The sequence below is a fragment of the Tamandua tetradactyla genome, chromosome 7, assembly GCF_023851605.1.
Source record: "Tamandua tetradactyla isolate mTamTet1 chromosome 7, mTamTet1.pri, whole genome shotgun sequence".
Taxonomy (NCBI): Eukaryota; Metazoa; Chordata; class Mammalia; order Pilosa; family Myrmecophagidae; genus Tamandua; species Tamandua tetradactyla.
Window position 1 is genome coordinate 91,859,000 of NC_135333.1, and position 14,829 is coordinate 91,873,828.

At 32.8% G+C, this 14,829-nt stretch overlaps 1 protein-coding gene across 12 annotated transcripts in view; it reads left to right on the forward strand.

Annotated features, from left to right (window-relative positions):
- The window catches only part of CCDC91 (coiled-coil domain containing 91), a 548,164-nt gene that overhangs the window by 475,850 nt on the left and 57,485 nt on the right, over positions 1 to 14,829 (forward strand). For 11 of the 12 annotated variants that reach the window (XM_077170414.1, XM_077170416.1, XM_077170415.1 and 8 more), the window contains one exon: positions 14,671 to 14,784. In XM_077170414.1, the coding sequence (XP_077026529.1) occupies positions 14,671 to 14,784 (114 nt within the window). Of the gene's footprint in view, positions 1 to 8,181; positions 8,239 to 14,670; positions 14,785 to 14,829 lie in introns of those variants that run through there. The other variant, XM_077170422.1, reaches the window with a different exon arrangement.

Genomic DNA, 14,829 nt, shown 5'->3' on the forward strand with positions numbered 1-14,829 from the left:
CCACAACCATAATTGATTTTTTTGAGACTTTGTACTTGACATGACTTAATATTGTTACTGAAATGCTATGATGAAATGAATGTAACCAAGGTTGATCACACAAGGGAAAGAGCTTTTTAAAGCTTGGTTGAGATCAGGAGAGTAAGTCTTAAATCTGCCTCTTGGAACAATAGGAGTAGCAACATTACGTTGTCTTCTGTAAGGGTGGGTGCTAAGGGATTAAGTCTAGGCTTGACGGGGAGAGGTTGGCAATTACATGTGCTCTGTGTTACTACATATTCTCACATACTTGGTCGTACATTGCATGTTCAAAAATGGCATCTAAATCTCACTCTGAGAACTTACTATTTCCGTTCATTCTAGGGCATTTTGGTATCAAACTGTTTTGCATTGGAGACTGGGAAGTCCCTAACCACAGGACTAAGAAGGTTGCCACCTACTTTTTACTTCAGTTGGCTAAATTCTGAGCAAAGTAATGTCAGCAAGTGAGGAAGAATAACAGGTGGGGGGGTGTTTTCCAGGTGACTCTTATACTTAGAATTAATCCATTCCCATTGTAAATAGAACTTTTGATAACATTACTTCGGTAGAGGTGTTACCCTCCTCAATCAGTATGGCTCTTAATCCTTTTACTAGAGCCCTTTCTAAGAAAACAAAATTCAGACAGAGAGAAGGAGAAAGGCACAGGAAGCAAGAAGCTAAAAGGGAACCTAGAAGAGAATGAGAACACCAGGAAATGCCACTATGTGACTTGTCATGTGACAAAGGATCCAAGGATCACTAGCAGCCAGCCCCAGCATACCACAGTCTCTGTGGAGAAAGTATCACTTTGATTTGGATATTTTCCCAACTTAAAACTGTCAGCAAATAAATTCCCATTGTGTAAGCTGAACTGTTTCATGGTATTTACTTGAGTTACCAAGTAAACTAAACAAGGTGTTATACTGAAAATGGAGGTGATATGAGGAAAGGTGGAAAATTTTATGCTGCTTATATGTAAGCCATTTTTCCTATTCCCCTTTCAGAATTCTGACAGACAATAGATTAGAAGAATTTTTTTCTGAAGAACCTAGAAAGCTCAAGATAAAAAACCTTAAATATACTGGTATCAAGAATTGCCCCAAGGAAACAACCCAACCTGGTTATTGTGCTATTAAGATCAAAGCCCATAAACCACAGCTGCAAGCACAAGGATGTGACTCAGCTTTTTAGTGCTCTATTCTTAAACATGAGCAAATAGTCAAATATGAACAGATACTTCTCATGGAAAGCAGAGAATAAAACAAGCAAATGTTTTGTGGAGACATGAAAAGTTTTTAAAAAGCTATCATTAATTTCCTCAGAGATAAGAGAAGAATTTTTTTGCATTTATAAATCAAGAAGAGAAAGCTATTAAGAAAAATCAAAGAAAATGAACATTAGAAATTAAAAATATAGCAGAGTTTATTTATAGATATATATATGTATAGCTATTTTAAAGTCATAAGGTAAAGTTGTGCAAGTCTTTTTGAGAAAAGGCTGCAAAAATACAAAGATATGAAAAATAGGAGCATAAAGACCAGAAAATTAGGCAATAAGTTGATGTATATGAGGTATATCAGTTGAGTCATAGGAGTTTGAGAAATAAAAAATAAAAATAAAACGCAGGAAAATAATTACTGTATTATTTTCTCATTATTATTACTAAAGAAAATTTCCCGAAATTGAAGGACATGAGTTTCTAGATTTGAAAGACATGCATTTCTAGATTGGCTTATGTCTTTTTTGAGAAATAGAAACAAAGAAAACATAAAAGTTATCATACAGCACAAATGACACTAAACAAGTGACAAAGAATCAGAATGTGGTTGGATTTCTCACCTACCTTTACAATTATGCCAGAAGTGGTTTCCAATCTAGATAACTTCATTTAGCTAAACTATCAATTGTGAAGGTGAAATCAAGACATTTTCAGACAAACCAATATCAAAACTTATACTCCCCATGTACCTTTTCTCAGGAATCTGCTAGAGAAGATGCTCTACCAAAAGAAGGTGTAAATCAAGAGAGAAGAATCCATCATTGAATTTAAGACAGCTGAAAGGAATCCCCAAGAATATAACTGAGGGAAATTCCAGAAGAAACATCTATTTAAGACCTAGTAAACAACCTGTCCACTTTGCAGGAGGTCCAGGATATAATTTACAAGAAGATAAACATAATAGTTGTCTGCTATCTCTGAACATATTGAGATAATAGTTACACAACTAGGGGAGAATTTGGGAATCAGTTCACCATAAATATTTGCTCTGGTGCTGAAGAGATGTACCATTTCTGAGCCTATTTTAAAAGACTTGCTTTCTTTTGGCACTCTGTCCAGCTGCCATGTGAAAATCTCTGAGTTATTCTACTAGAAGATGCAAGACCAAATGAAGGTAGAGATAAGCTGTCCTAACTGAGGCCATCATCTAGTCGTCAATCTTATCGGACACAGTGGCTAACCACAGATAACATTAGTGAGCCCAGCCAGAACCGAAAGTACTTCCCAGCTGAACCTAGCCAACATTGTGAAGTTGGAGCATCATGACCTAAATCTAGGATTAGCACCGTTTTCTAGTAAAGGGCCAGATACTATTTAGACTTTACAGGTCAAGAAACTTTAAAAATTGAGGATAGTATAAAGGTGCTTACATAGAAAGGGAGAAAATAGCTCTAATTTTTTTTTTATTGAGCACAATAATAGAGTACAGTTTTTGGTAATATAGATCTAATGTGAAGAATGGAATTCTCTCGGAGGGGGGAGCCATTTTGCAGTTCACAGAAATCTCTATCATCAGAAGTGATTGCAAATACTCATTTTTAAATCTAATGACATTCTGCATAGACGTCTTTTGACCCTGCAATATTGCTATCAATCTGTGAACACACAATTTTAATTGGACATATTAATCACTTGGAAGGTATTTATAGTATTCTAAAAGAATTATAGGTTCTTTTAATATTTGCCATTTTGCATGTCATTAGAGTACAGATGGATTGCTTCCAATTAAAGATTATATGAAAGGTTCTCAACTGAACAGTTACATGGGTTAGCAATATGAAAGCTTTCTTTGCACTTGCATTGAGTTTGAATAGATAATGCTGAAACTGTAGTTTGAGCTCATAAATTTGAGTGGGGATGGAAATATTTTTTTAACTTTTGATTATAAAGCAGTTTGACATTACTTATAATTCATTGTTAGTTGTAGTTCAGTTGACTGCATCACAATATAAAGTTTTGCATATAAGTGTCATTTTGCCATAATTTCAAATTGAATTTGCTAAGAAGCATCTAACCTGCCACAAAAGCTTATTTCAAAGCCTTTGAGTATCTGGTAATTATGATTGAAATTGGTGGTTTTTGATGAGAAAAAATTTCAGACTCATCCCTGAACTCAAAATAAATCGCAGTGACACTTTGCAACTGCTAAGCCATTTAACTGTTATGGAGTATGGTTTAGTCTCCAAGAATAAAGAAGGTTCACCATTAAGACTATTGGTTCCATAACACTTGATAGATTAAAATACTTCCCACAAACACTTGCTGATGAATAATACAGTGAATAACTATAAGCTTGATATAATTTTTCAAAAAAGCTTTATAAATCAGTCTGTTATTTTTGGTTGACACATTTTTACCATTGTCAGTTATAACAATCTTAGGAGATTCCGCTTTATGTTTTACTAAATTAATGTTTCCTCAACTTCTTTGAAAATATTCTTGCCTATTGTTGTTCCATGCAGACTATTCATGGATCCTAATTCTTCAGTTACTTCAAATGTGGCCTTGAGTCTTCAGTAAACAAGCACAGAACAGTATCAGTAACATCTGTTGACTAATCAAGAACCATGGAAAACCACTCTATTATTTGCCTTGTTCTTTGACTATTAATTTTGCTCCCAGTGTTCTTAACTCTTTAACAGCTGTTCTCCCCAAAAAGCTGTTTGTCTCAAACAACTTCATTTTCTCTATGCACATTTGGCTGCCATTATAAAACAATTTTTAAAACCCACAACTGGCAAGTACCTTTGCTTGCTTGACCAACAGATAATTCACTCAGCACACTCTGTGTGTGTGTTGGGGCAGTGTGTGTGTGTGTGGGGGGATTGTAGAAATTCTGTATTACGATTCTATTTTAAATTTTCTAATTTTTCTTACCATTGCTTTCCTGTGAGTTGCAGAGAATTAATATGATTGCTCAGTCAGATAATGTGACCATTTATTGTATTTTTTTAGCACAGCTGTAGTATTATTGCATATTAAACAATTCTTTGCCCTCTAATTCAATAACAAAATAATCCATACTCTCACACTCTACTTTGACAAAGAAGTGCAAACAAGCCCATTTCTTTTTTTTTTTTTGGTCATATGTATGCGCTGGAAAGAAAAATATATAATGTTGCAGCATGCTAGTTTGCATGGAATTCAAATACTGTCAAGTTATGCCTATACAATTATAATTTCTAATACACCAAACAGCACTAGAAAGGTTGAGAGTTCCACACATGGTCTCTCTTGCAAGTATTCAACTTTGCCATTTTCGCATGAAAGCCATATATAATTTGTAAACAAATATGGGTAACGATTTCAATAAGACAATTTATGGACAATGAAATTTTAATTTCACATATTCTTCCTTTTTAGCCATTTAAAAATGTAAAATCTATCTTTAAAAGCCAATGAATGTCCCATCTAAAATACAGATCTCATCATTAAATGACACTGTTCAGCAGTGCACTACCACATATAAGAGAAAGCCCAAGATCGTTAACAATGATATTTATATGCATTGACCACTTACTATGTGCCTGGTACTGTTCTAAGTATTTTACACAAATTAACTTATTATAATTATTACAGTCACCCACATTGAAAGATACTATTCCCATTTTAACAATAGGAAATCTGAGGTACATGATTTATAGATACATAATACAGCATTGCTTACCTCACCAGCCTCATATCTGGCCACTCAATGCTGTACAGATTGTGCTTTTGTGATATTAAAATACCTGTACTTTATAATTCTATGATTACAAAATATTCATGCCCACTTGCTTAAACTGATCCCTCTCCTTCTTTCTCTTTACCTGATTACTTTTTTTTTTCCTACATGGGCAGGCACCAGAAATCAAACCAGGTCTCCAGTATGGCAGGCAAAACCTCTGTCTGCTAAGCCACCATGGCCTACCCTACCTGATTACTTTTTATTTCTTTCAGATACAGTTCTTTCAGAATACTTATACCTTTCCCTTGCATATGTGTTTTTCTTCGACAATATTCTGTATTTCTATAACATTTACCACATTTTGTTACAATAATATCCATCCATGTCTGTTTTTCTCAATAAATTGTGAGGTTTTGATTACAGAGACTAAGCCTATATTCATTTTTCCAGTACCCTATAAAAGAAAAGCTCATCTCCATTTCTTGCCCCAAGGTTAATCAAATTAAAATAGAATTAAATACAATCATCAATCTTTTTAAAATGTCTATTCCTACTTAGTTGTACCTATGAATGAAGACACTGTGGTTACTAACCAATCTCTAATTATACAAGCTTGTGTCATTTTGGGGGTTGTTTGTTGCAAACACTGAAAATGGCATTCATTTTCTAAGTATCTTAGTTAGAAAAGGTACATCTAATGTGAGGACTCAACTTCATTATCCCCAAATCATTGTACCGTAATAATGAATATTAATAGTTGGTATATTAAAATTTAGATAAGAAAGATAAGGCAATCTAGAAGGTTTTGTTTCCAATTACGAATAAAACTATTCTGCTTGTATGTTGGCATAACAGATGCAAATTTCTGTCAAATAGACCATAGGTGAGAGTTGATGACTGTGAGCATAAAAATGATACTGTGTTAAGTAAACTTCTTAGCAGGGAATAAAAACTTCTGTGTCCCTTTCCTAGTTTATTCCATTGTTTAAATTAGGAGTCACTGACTTTTAAGAGAAAATGCCAAAGATCCAACCTATTTACTTTTGACATTCCATTTGGAATAAGGCAAGAATAGAATATGTATGGGACTTACAAAAGAAAGAGTGTTTTTTGCTGACTCATGTAAAAACCTCACAAGTGGCAGGAGTGACATCTAGTTCAAATGTCCTTATTGGTAGCCCTTCACTGGGTTGCTGGCCTCAACTTTAAGCCTTGAAGCTCCCTACTATCTGGTTCCAGCCTGGCTTTCCATCCTTTCTTTCTTTCTACTTCTCCCTACAAGAACCCTCATCTGTAGCCAGAGTAGTCAACACAAGCCTCATACACATATACTTGGTTTTTATATTTGTACTCTTAAAGTGTCACAAGTTTTTAGCCCTAACATTACATTCATCATAACTTATACTGTCCCTCAGACTTCATCCTCATGCCTTTATGTACAAAACGCCTGTTAAATCTTAGCTCACAGCCTAGCTTTTTTTAAAGGCTTTTTCTGACTGTTTATAGACCTTATAATGTTACCCTCTTTGTAACTATCATTAATCTCAGTGCCCATCATTAACCACTGTCTTTTTTAATATCTTATACTATTATTACAGTTTCTATGTGTTTATTTCTTATTTCCACAAGTAAATTACAAACTGCTAAGAACAAAAAGCTTCCAATATCTCGTACTATTCTTTGCATATAATAACTATTCAGGACCTATTCAATGTATGAACATATAAACAGAGTTAGCTACTAACCACATTCCAGAACTCTGTATAATGTGAGATATCTGGCCTCTGGCATTAATTATATTTCCAGTTTATCACTCCATTTTCTAAGGTGCATTTCAACAACCATGTACATCTTTTTAAATAATATATATATATTGTGTATAGAAACAAGAAATAAGGCACACAGTTGTCCTAGAAAAATAGACAACCACAGGATCCTGTGGATTACATCCCACAAAGCAGAACTGAGTTTGTTGCTGAGATTTGTGTCCTATAAATAATTTAACTTTATAATTAGTAAGAAATTTGCACTGATAAAGGACAGACAACCACAGACCTCTTATTGGTTCATGATTCTGTGATTACTGAAATGTATAGTAGATTTAGTGAATATTAAAGCATAACAACACTTATAAGAAATGAGGATAAATTTTAAAGTCTTACATAAAATGTCATATAAGCTTTTAGTCCTACTTCAACATGACCTACTTAACCATAACACTGTAGAAACTGATTCTAGTTATTCATTTAAATTAAAAAATTGCAGGTATAGAAATCTTTGCTCCACATTTAAAAACTAGTTATATCATCATTTGGATATCATATTTTTGCCTATATTTTATTTGTAAGTGTATTTACATATGACTAGAAATTGATATTTTTTACAAACACACCATAACATGTATATAAATGTGCATCATCTCCTTCAAACTATTCACTTTAGTGGTTCTCAGCTAGAGGCCAGATTCCCCTCACAACATAGGATTATCCAACAAAATATCAGTGGTTCTTGTGTTTAGAAACCCTGCGGCAGAGCATACAATGCGTTTCTTTAGTATAAATATTACTAAAATATTCTTGGAAATATACTCATTAGTGGCCAATCTACATTCCTTGAGAGATGTTTTATTTTAAATTAATTCTTCCTAAAATAGAGTAAAATTTCTAACTCCAGAATGTGACCACATAGATTCTTTTCTTAGTTCTGTAGGGGCAGGGATAGTGTTCTTTGTTTATTATAATGTAGAATGGTGGTTAAGAGCATGGGCTTTGGAGCCAGACTCTTAGATTTGAATGCTGGGTCCCCTGCTTATGGCAATGGTGACCAAACATGTTACATAATTTCTTTGTGTCTTGGATTTCTTATCTGTAGTATAAGAGTGATAATAGAATACCATAAATATGTGAAGATTTTCTTTGGACAAGCCAGTTTGTGAGGTGGCTTTGCAGAAAAGAATGAAAGAGAAAATATAATCCAAAATAGAGAAACAGGTTCCTACGTATAGAAAAAATGTAGAATAGTGGAAAGAATATAGGAGCAACTTTCTCTCAGCTAATTTGCTTCCCCCTTTATTTTCTTTTGCTAAGTGTTATGTACATAATAGGTACTAAACAAATATGAGTTATCAATAGTAATGCTATTTTAAAAGGTATAGTTGCTTTATAATTTCTTTTTAGTTTCTTTTATTTAGTGGAGATTTCCTTTCCTTTTTTAGAACATCTGACTTCAGCTGAACTATGAGAAAGAATGCTGTCCAATAAAAATAACATAAACCAAAATCTGTCTGCTTTGTTCACCACTGAATCCTCATTGCCTAGCAAAATTTCCGGCAAAAAGGAGGTTCTCAAAAGAGACTTTTTAAATAAATGGAGTTAAAGATACCAAACACCTTTAGAAGCACTTCAGCAACTTTCTGTCCAAATCATTTTCCCCTTCTAGCTATTCAAATGCTTTATTTTCCTCATCCCTAAACCTGCTACATTACTTCTTTCCTAGGTATTAACACATTATTCTGTTGTTCTTTTCCAATAGTTTGTGAGTTCTTTAATGACCATGGACTTGCGGTTTTGCTCTTAGCCATTATATCCCAGGGTCAGAACCATTAATCCTTAATCTTGTACTGCCCAACCCTGGGTTGCCTCATCATATCCTTTATAACACATTTTTGTATCAGTTTTACAAGGTATAGTTGACTCTCCCCTCACAAAGTCACTACCAAAAGGGAACTGGGTTTTCTTAACTTAAATAAATTGTATTTTGTACGTTGGGGTCATATGATCACAATGGAAATATTTTTAAAAACCACAAATCATATAATTATTTAATTTCCTTCACTGTCTAAACATTATGTGTCCTCATTATTCACGATTATCCATTATCTGAGTTCTCACAAATTCAAGAAAGCAAAACCCATCATTGTACAAAAACATTCATTTATCTTTGTATAAAATTAGATCCTTCTCAATCATCCCTTCACACTTTAACACAATCTTGCTCCATTATCTCAGTGTTTGGAGGATTAGTATAAAAAACTTAATATATATCTTCCTTATTGTACATTTGCTTTCATTTCATTTATTTCTCATTTTTCATACTACTTTCTGTGGGTATATTCATTTCTTCTAATTTCTTGACTTGAATGTTTGGTTTGTTATTTTTTAGTCTTAACACAAGCATTTAATTCACTCCTTTAAAAGCAGCATTTAAATTACTGTCTTAGTATAAAACCTCAAGTTTTCATTCATAGTATTTTCAGTATTATTCAGATTTCCATTATAATTTCTTTTTTGACCCTTGCCTTATTCAAAAAATTGTTTCCAAACATAAGCTTTTTAAAAAAAGTTGTCATTGAGTTCTAACCCAATCACACTGCAGAAAGAACACGGTCTAATGTTACAAGTCTTTTTTTTTTTAATTTGTCGAGATTTGCTTTACAGTTCAGTGTTAGAACAATTTCATAAATATCATATATGTACTAAAAAGTCTAACTGAAATGTTGGGTATGATATTCTATATATGTCCGTTAGATAAAACTTGTTAATCTTCTTATTCATGTTCTCTGTGCCTTTATATTTTGTCTGTTTGATCTGTTAATCACTGAGAGATGTGTTTAATCTCCTACTTTGATGATAGATTTATAAGTTTCTTCTTGTCATTGTTTAGTTTTTGCATCATACATATTATAGTCTATGTTATTTGATATGTACAAGTTAAAATTATTATAGTTTCCTGATGAATTGAACCTTTTGATAGTTTGTAAGTGACCCTCTTTGTCTCTGGTAGTACTTTTTAGCTTTTATGCTTAAATGGTCTCATGTTAATATACGTAGGCTGCCTTTCTTTTGGTTAGTAATTAGCTAGTATGTATTTTTTTTATCAGCTTATTTTCAGTCTTCTTGATTCATAATTTTACATCTTATAAACATTTAGCTAGATCTTTTGCTTATAATTTGTATTTTAAAAGGAGCATTTTATCCATTTATATTTATTGTAATTATTGACATTTGGATTTATTTCTACCATTTCATTTTCTTCTTTTTTGCGTGTCCCAATTGTTTATATCCCTAATCATTCCTTCCTTTCTGTCTTTTAAGTTAGATTTCTTTTTCTCATTTGAAAATTATATATTTTACCTCTTTCACTGTTTCTACAAAAATTTTACTTTTTTTTTCACATGATTAGGCTCCAGGAATAGAACCCAGGCCTCTGGCATGGCAGGCAAGAATTCTGCCACTGAGCCACTGTTGCACCACCCTCCTCAAAAATTTTAAACATTTAGAACTGAGCTTTGAAACATTAAAGTTCATCAATATCACTAATCTGTTCCTTAGAACACTTTAATTTTGATCACCTCATGACCCATGTGGTATGGCTGTTATCTCATTTTATTTGCTCCTAAAGGCAGTGTTATTGGCTTTATTCAATGTTTGCATAGATTTAGCTCTTTTGCTTTGTTTCCTCATCATTTCTTCTTGTATCTCAGGTCTTTTTCTTGATAACACTTTTCTTCCTTTTGAAGTAAGTACATTCTTTTAAATTTCCCTTACTGTGAGTTTAACATATGCCTTTTTTGTGTGAGTGAAATTATCTTTATTTTGTCCTTTGCATTATAGGATAGTTTCATTGAGTAGATAATTTCCAGGTTAATGGTTTTTTTTTTCTTAGTACTGTGAATCTGTGATTATTATCTTCTGTCACTTGGAAAATTCCCAAGTAGTATCTCTTCAAATGCTGCATCTTAGTATATTCTCTCCATTTCTTCTGGAACTTACTGAGACATGTTAGATTATCCTCTGTTCTCCATGTCTCTTAGTTTCTCTTTCATGCTTTCTATCTGTCTCTCTGTGTTTTATTCTAGGTAATTTCTTTGGTCTGTTTCCAAGCTCACTTATTCTGTCTTCAGCTAAATCTTATCTGTTGCTCAACCTCTTCCATTGGATTAATGCTATCAATTAGTATGTATTTCTAAAATTTTTCATTGGTTATTTTTCAAAATGCTTGGTCCTGTTGGTTTTATTATGTTCTTTATAGTCATATTTTCAAACCCTTCTCATTCTTCATGCGTATTTAGCATACTTATTTTGCATTTTCTGCCTGATATTTCTGCTAATGCAAAGTGTTGGTCTGCTTCTACCTCTTGTTTTCTTTCAAGCTGGTAATGCTTTATTTCCTATTTGCTTTAAAGTTTTGAGTAATACTTGTATACATTACAATGTTTCATCAAGTAAAATAAAACAGTATTGGACAATTGCTTGAATCACAGACAGAACCTTTGACAAGTCAGGTTCTGGCAGAATTAGACCAGTTAATGTTGGAAGAGAAAATTAAAGACAATGACAAGTCATCAAACAAGCATCATTTACCTACCAAAAGAATTAAGTTATTTGGGAAAATTATGAAGCCTTGGAATAATTTTGGAGAAACGATCCCCTTTGTCATCTTGTATTGCAATAGTCCATCATGAACTGAAAAATGTTGTTGCTTGGTAGCATGTATTTTTTTGTCCAAATAAATCATGACACTCAATCCATTCTTTCAGTGAAAAATTAGAGTCGCAATAACTAATTTTTAAAATATAAATTATATACTTCTCTTATTTTGATTTCCCTTTTCAAGATAATGCCTTAAGAAACCTTTTTATCACTAACTTACTAAGAAATATTTTTAAAGGATTAGCTTTTTATAGCCTTTTTTTCCTGGCATTATTGAATAACAAGGACCTCCTGAACTCTTTTTTCCCCCTTTCAAAATATTTGAATACTTTACAAAGATGTAGAGTATCCCCAATTTTGCGTCAGTTATCTTTCATATTTATTTCCCTTATCACAATTTGAAATTATCTTGTGTATTCATGTTATAAATTACTTACTAGCGTACTTCTCCACTAGAATATAATCCTTAAGAGTATGGACCTTGTCTTCACTGTCTGGATCAAAGTTTGACAAACAGTAGAAAATAGATATTAGCTAAATGAGCTAATGAGTCCCTGCAACAGTGAAGGATAGAAGGGAAACCACATTCTTCTCTCAGGGAGCCTACAATCTAATGGGGACATAACAGTCTGAAAAATCAAGAGGCTGAATGTAAGTGCTTTAAGAGAAAGACAGAACTAAGGACAATGGAATTATGAACAAACCATCAGGACAAGGATTTTAGGAGGATATGAAATTTGATTTGTGCTTTAGAATATGGTTAAGATTTCAGCACACAAAGAAGAAAGATGATAAAAAGTTCAGACAGATATGTACAGAGTCAGGAGTATATAGAAGTATATCAGTAACACTATTAACATTGTGCTGTGTAGTTTACAAAAGATTTGCAGAAATACTCATGCCAGTATTCCTCTTCACCAGTACGTTACTGAGAACTTAAGTATTATCATTTTCTTGAAAGTAGAGCTGTTAATCCTTACTGGGTTTCTTTTTCTATTCAGATGAGAAATACTGGTTAGATATAAATGAAGATGTAAGCAAAGTCATGCTCCTGTTTTGTTTTTGTCTACTACTATGTATATATATTTGGAATTTTATAGTTTCACATTTCATTTTGTATATAGGAGAAAGTACATTTTTTTCTAGTATAGCTAATTATTTACTAAACATAGTGCCAGACCTACCCTATAATGAGATAAAGTAACAATGCTGTGTATTTTTTAAAAAACAAGAAAACAAAATATTGTAACTTTCTGCTTTTTACTTTTTAAATGTTATTTAGTGATCTCTATTTTTAGATATTATCTTAAATAGTATATTTAATAGAGTAGCTGATTAATCTCATCAATTATTATTATTTCTACCTCATATACTATTGCAGCTCGTGTCCTCTACTCATGTTTATATATAAAGTGCACCTTGTAAAATAAAGCATGAAAATAATGAATACTGAATAATAAGATATTAACCTGATTTTCAAACAAGTCTGGTTCTCTCATAGAATAATAGATTAATTATGTCACCAAAAATAAGTTTTCTAGGGAAAATAAAGTCTAGGATGATAAAATGATGTGTCCAAGATATCACAAATAATTGATGACAGAACCATAATTTAATCCTAACTAGTTCTCATGACTCATAGTACATTCCATACCCTTCTCCCAAAATAAGCAAAAGTTTTGAAAACTAATGCAACTGAATATAGTCAACGATGCAAGAAAACAGCCCTTCTCGTAGGCAGCTTATGGAAAGAAGTTTGCACAAAATGTCACAAGTCCTAAAAGGGATTTTGACCAAAATGATTCTACTTCTTGAATTTAACCTAAGAAACTATGGGGTGCAAGGATAAATTGCAGGTAGAATTCTAACCTGTCTTGTGGAAGGCCCGGTTCAATTCCCAGCCCACATACTCCCCACCCCCACCCCCCCACCCCCAAAATTGGTGCTGCAGTAATGAAATAGTCACATGGAAAAAGAATGTAATGTGACCCCCACCATACAGCATACAGGGAAAAAAAAACTAAGAAAATAAAAGATGCACCAGAGAGTTACATATATGATGTTCATCACTGCTTCATTTTATTAAAAACAGTTAAAATACCTATGAATAAGGATTGATAAAGTAAATTATATATCTCTCTAATGGAATAGAAATCATATAAAATATATAGTGGGTTAATATTCAAAACATTTTAAATTTAAAATGTCAGTTAGAAAATAGCGTGTGCAAATAAGTCCCATCTTATGCACATGTGTGTGCATTGTTTTGAGTTAATATTTTTTCTGTATTTTTCAAATTTTCTTTAGTGTATATATTCAGAATAGAGGATCCTTAATATTTAAAATTTTCTGGGTTATACTGGATATCCAAAATGAATTGGGAAAAATTAAGTGAAAACACACACACCACAAAGAGTTAAGAGTCCTTAAGAATGAAAAATGAAGGAAATATTTTGAGAAATCTCTAGTCATTTTCTAGTTGATTGCTTTGTTGTCCAGAACAATGGTATGCACATAAAAAGAAGTTGAAGGATTTTGTTGGTGGTATTCACTCCAATACATCAGCCACTATTTTAGGAGACATTATCACTACTTTTTGAGAAGTGTTGTATTTCTTTTTCAGAATTTTTTAAGTCGTCTTAGCATCTTTGCCTGAAATTCTGAAATCTCTTAGGTACTTTAGAGAATTATTTCAGTAAAATGGTTATACCATTGTTTTCCTTACCTCTCTCATTTCAAACCTTAGCACACAGGGTGAAGTTTTTACCTCTTTTTCATGGTGTCCAGCTTTCAACATCTTAACCTGGCAGAAGAGCCAAACTAACTGTGAATCTTACCACCTAGACCATACTTGATTATTGATAGGTAAATTAAACCTGAATAAAACAACTAGAGCATTAAGGTTTTCTTGGAAGAATAAACACAAGTTCAAAGTATAATGAGGATAGTGCAAAGTACAGGAAGGCAATAAATCATGTAAACATGAAATAAAAGTTTGGTAAGGAAGTTCTTGGAGCCTGTCAGATGCTCCCTGCAGTAAGTGACTTATTTCATGTCTTTTCCTTTTCCCTCAGTTTAGAAAAGATAATTCTGAGAAACCTCTAACAGATCCGAAAAGATTTTGTAAATTCTTTTTCCTGTTTAAAGATGCTCTTTATAAACAGAATGAACATCAACCCATTGAAGAGGATTTCTAGTTTATATAAAATTAACACAATTAAATGTCATATTCCCTATTTTGCTGATTTATATTTTCCCCCTCCCACAAACAGGAAACTGTTAAGGCAGCAGTAATAGAAGAGCAGAAGCGAAGTGAAAAAGCTGTGGAAGAGGCAGTGAAAAGAACGAGAGATGAATTAATAGAGTATGTAAAAGAACAGAAAAGGGTAAGTGTCTCCTGGAGAGTTTTAATTTGTGCTTCCATGAACTCA